Source organism: Nanorana parkeri, unplaced genomic scaffold (assembly GCF_000935625.1).
Source record: "Nanorana parkeri isolate BGI_ZX_2015 unplaced genomic scaffold, ASM93562v1 scaffold1291, whole genome shotgun sequence".
NCBI lineage: Eukaryota > Metazoa > Chordata > Amphibia > Anura > Dicroglossidae > Nanorana > Nanorana parkeri.
This window is the reverse complement of record NW_017307559.1, coordinates 1-3,958: the sequence shown is the minus strand read 5'-3', so window position 1 is coordinate 3,958 and position 3,958 is coordinate 1. Positions and strand designations below refer to the sequence as shown.

At 52.8% G+C, this 3,958-nt stretch overlaps 1 protein-coding gene across 1 annotated transcript in view; it reads right to left on the bottom strand.

The window, feature by feature from the left end:
• ALAS2 (5'-aminolevulinate synthase 2) overlaps positions 1–3,883 on the bottom strand; it is a gene marked incomplete at its 5' end in the record, with an annotated part of 8,270 nt that extends 4,387 nt beyond the window's left edge. The window contains one exon of the mRNA XM_018569129.1: positions 3,676–3,883. Coding sequence (XP_018424631.1) covers positions 3,676–3,883 — 208 coding nt within the window. The remainder of the gene's footprint in view (positions 1–3,675) is intronic.
• Positions 3,884–3,958: the final 75 nt, after the last annotated feature.

The window sequence follows — 3,958 nt, the reverse complement described above, 5'->3', positions numbered from 1 at the left end:
GAGATTGTGGTCCATCATGGGAGTGAGCTTGGAGCGGCGGCATCTTTACAAAACACACAGGGACCATGGGGAACAAAAGTACCCACCCTCCAGAAGGATGGACAGTGCCAGCACCAATTCAGAGATGATTTAGGCCCCATACACACAACAATCGGCATGCATGTACTGCTCCGTGCTGCGTGAGGGGCCGTACCAAGTAGCTTCCGGGAAGGACGGGTGCTGCGTGTGATTAGAACGCAGCCCCCGTCCTCCTCTATGGGGCTACGCGGCCGTACGCCCCCCCTACGCTCACCTCATTTGCAGGTCCGTAGGGGTGCGGGTTTTCTGGCCGGGACGCATACATGCCGCCCCCCTACGGACCTGCAAATGAGGTGAGCGTAGGGGGGGCGTACGGCCGCGTAGCCCCATAGAGGAGGACGGGGGCTGCGTTCTAATCACACGCAGCACCTGTCCTCCCCGGCAGCTACTTGGTACGGCCCCCCACGGAGCTGCACGTGCCGGCCGATTCGTGTGTGAACGAGGGCTTACAATAAATACATGAAACGCATTTATTCAGAGTGCCGGCGACACTCTACCTTCTCATCTGGTTTTGGGGATGGCACCATCCGTAGCAATCACTTCAAGCACCCGCCGATTACTCAAAGGCATGTCTGTGAAGGTTCTCATTCATCCAGGTCACATGGTATATCTGTATAAAAAAATAAGTCGAGGCTGTATTTTTCTCGAAGACGGTTCACTTGAGAAAGCCGGTCGGATGACCAGCGAAACGTCTTCAAGAAAAACACAACAAGTCCAGTTGCCCCGACTTCTTTTTTTTTTACAGATATTCAAAGGCATGTTACGGGCAGCACTGTGGCGTAGTGGTTAGCGCTTCTGCCTTGTAGCACTGGGGGGGTCCCTGGTTCAAATCCCGGCCAGGTCACTATCTGCAAGCAGTTTGCACGCTCTCCCTGTGCTTGCGTGGGCTTCCTCCGGGTACTCCGATTTCCTTCCCACACTCCAAAGACACGCTGGAAGGTTAATTGGCTCCTCTATGTATGCATGTGAGGTAGGCACCTTAGATTGTAAGCTCCTTGAGGGCGGGGACTGATGTGAAGGTGCGACTATGTCAAGTGTTGCGTAAATTGTCGGCGCTCTATAAATACCTGTAACCTGTATCGGTCGGCTTCTATTTGGACTTAATCATGTTCTGAGCCAGTGACACAGGAGGAGCTAGCGACATTAGACCAGCCTGACAGCCAGGCCTTGTTCAAACCAAATGCAGAGCAGATCCGGTCAGGTCTCTGCACACGCAGTGCAGTGGGTTGTGATGCGTTTTAGACGCGTTTTTGATGATGCGTTCCGGACCGGTTTTAAATAATATATATATTTTTTTTTTGTTTAACATGGGCTTTCAGGCACTTGCATGCGTTTTTGATGCGTTCCAGAGCAGATCCAGAGCAGGTAAAATAGGGCTTGCCGCAGTTTTTTCACCTGCTCTGGATCTGGTCTGGATCCGCACGCTGCGATGTGAACTGGAGGTCAAAATACCATAGGAATACATTGGACGCAGTTTTGATCCGGTCTGGATCTGCTCCGCGCTTGGTGTGAACAAGGCCTTAGAATAGGAAGGCAGCAATGTCAGCCTCCAGCTTTCGCTCAGCAAATATCCTTTAAAAGTTATAACAGAAGACAGTAAAAGGACTAAAAAGAGTCAGAGTAACTTCAACTGGGATTTAAAGGAGAACTATGAGGGGGGAGGGGGAGGGGCTTTTCACTCACCTCATAGTTCTAGCCGACCTGTGACAATGAGACTGTCACAGGTCGGCTCAGTAGATCGGGAGGTGAGCGAACACATACCCGCGCTCGCTCACCTCTCGATCCCGTCACAGCTCTCTGCCGTGACAGGGGAGGGGCTGGATTCCCCCCTCCCCGCTCCGATCCTCCAGCGCTGACTGGCGGAACGGACGGGGGAGGGGGCGGGTACAGCTGGCTCTGCCTCTAGATAGTCAGTCACTCACGCAGCTGGGCGGATCCAGACATCAATGTCGGGATCCGCTCCGGCGTCTCAGTATACCGCGAGCTGTAGCTCCCTATATACTGAGCTTTGGGTGACGGGAGGACGCTAGTTTGTGTCCTCCTGTTACTTTTAGGAGAACTATGAGGAAAAGTGTTAACCCCATACTTCTCCTTTAAGGTTTTCATATAGGTATACGGTGGCTGGGGTCTTCATACCTAGCCAGGCATGGTATATAGAGGTATACGGTGGCTGGGGTCTTCATACCTAGCCAGGCATGGTATATAGAGGTATATGGTGGCTGGGGTCTTCATACCTAGCCAGGCATGGTATATAGAGGTATACGGTGGCCGGGGTTGAGCACAGCTGATTTGGGTCCCGTTGTGTGAACACGCCCAGTCTGTGCTGCCGTCTCAGATAAGGCGGAAGACGCAGATATCCAGCACACACCCAGAGATAGTGGGGTATGGCAACCAACACGTCAGCTACAGCTCAGCAAAAAAAATAAAAACCCTGAAAATTAGAGAGCGATGAAGGAGATCCTGAAGCCTGCGTTGAGAGTTATATGGAGGCTGCCATGGGAGACCTCCTTCCTAAAACGCTAGTCACCTACTGACGTGAATACTTGGTCTCCATGACCTAGAAGAAGCGAGGCGCCAAGACAATGAGCACTTTTAGCCCCCCGTTCACACTGAGCGGTTTATCGCGCGATTTCCGCCGCAAAAATCGCTCTATGTAGCTCGTCCAATGAATTCCGATGGAGCTGTTCACTAGAGACGAGCTCAGGCGCGTTCGCAGCTCCACGTGCCGAGCCCGCCAGGAAGCTGACGGCGCCAATCGCAGGCACCGAGACATTGCCGGATCTCTGCAGCTGCGGACCGGGATCATGTCTCCGTACCTGCGATTGGCGCTGCCAGCTTCCTGGCGGGCTCGGCACGTGGAGCTGCGAACACGCCCGAGCCCGTCACTAGCATTCACAGCTCAATGTCGCCTGTAGCTCGTCGCTCGAATATGACCTTTTTTTCGGCGGAGGTCGCGCGATTCGGCCCCCAATAGACTCAATGGTATTGCGCATTACCGGCGATATCGCGCGACAGAAGGGGTCACTTTTGCACTGCCAAATGGAAGGAAAGAATGATGTCACATCAAGACCGGCCTTGATTGGTTACAGCCCAATGTATACAGTATCACCGTGCAGGTTTTATCTACTCCTTGCTCTAGCTTGTATAAGAGTAGCGCGTTCACCGAGCATTGGTGCATCATCGCAAGGTTTGAGCAGCTTTGTTGGAGCCTTTAAAGGAGAACTATGAGGGGGGTGCTTGTCACTCACCTCATAGTTCTAGCCGACCTGTGACAATGAGACTGTCACAGGTCGGCTCAGTAGATCGGGAGGTGAGCGAACACATACCGGCGTTCGCTCACCTCTCGATCCTGTCGCAGCTCTCTGCCGTGACAGGGGAGGGACTGGATTCCCCGCCCTCTTCAAAGATCAGCCGCACGAAGACCAACATCACAGATACCATCGTGTAGCTGGCTTTACAAAGGGGGGTACTGATAGGTTTGGCTCTGGGGGGGTCTTCTTCAAAAGGTGAACTTATCATGTTAACAAGACAGTGGATGATCGAACTCTGAAACAGTCATTAAGATGTTTTCCCAGCAGCCGCGTTCATTCGGCTTACCCAATGTCCCAGAGATAATGTCCATCTTGTGCATGACTCCATCTCTTTCTCCGACACCTGCACCACGAGCACCATACAGTCCCACTGCATGTACCTCATCCACAAATGTCAGCGCTCCATACTTGTGTGCCACATCGCACATCTCCTCCAGGGGGCAGATAGCACCTAGAAGTGTAGACAAGATGACATATATAAGACTGGGGACGGTCTAACCAGTGGTCCCCAAACTGTGGCTTGTGGCCCTTTTCCTCCCACTGACACCAATGATGGGACACTATTCCTC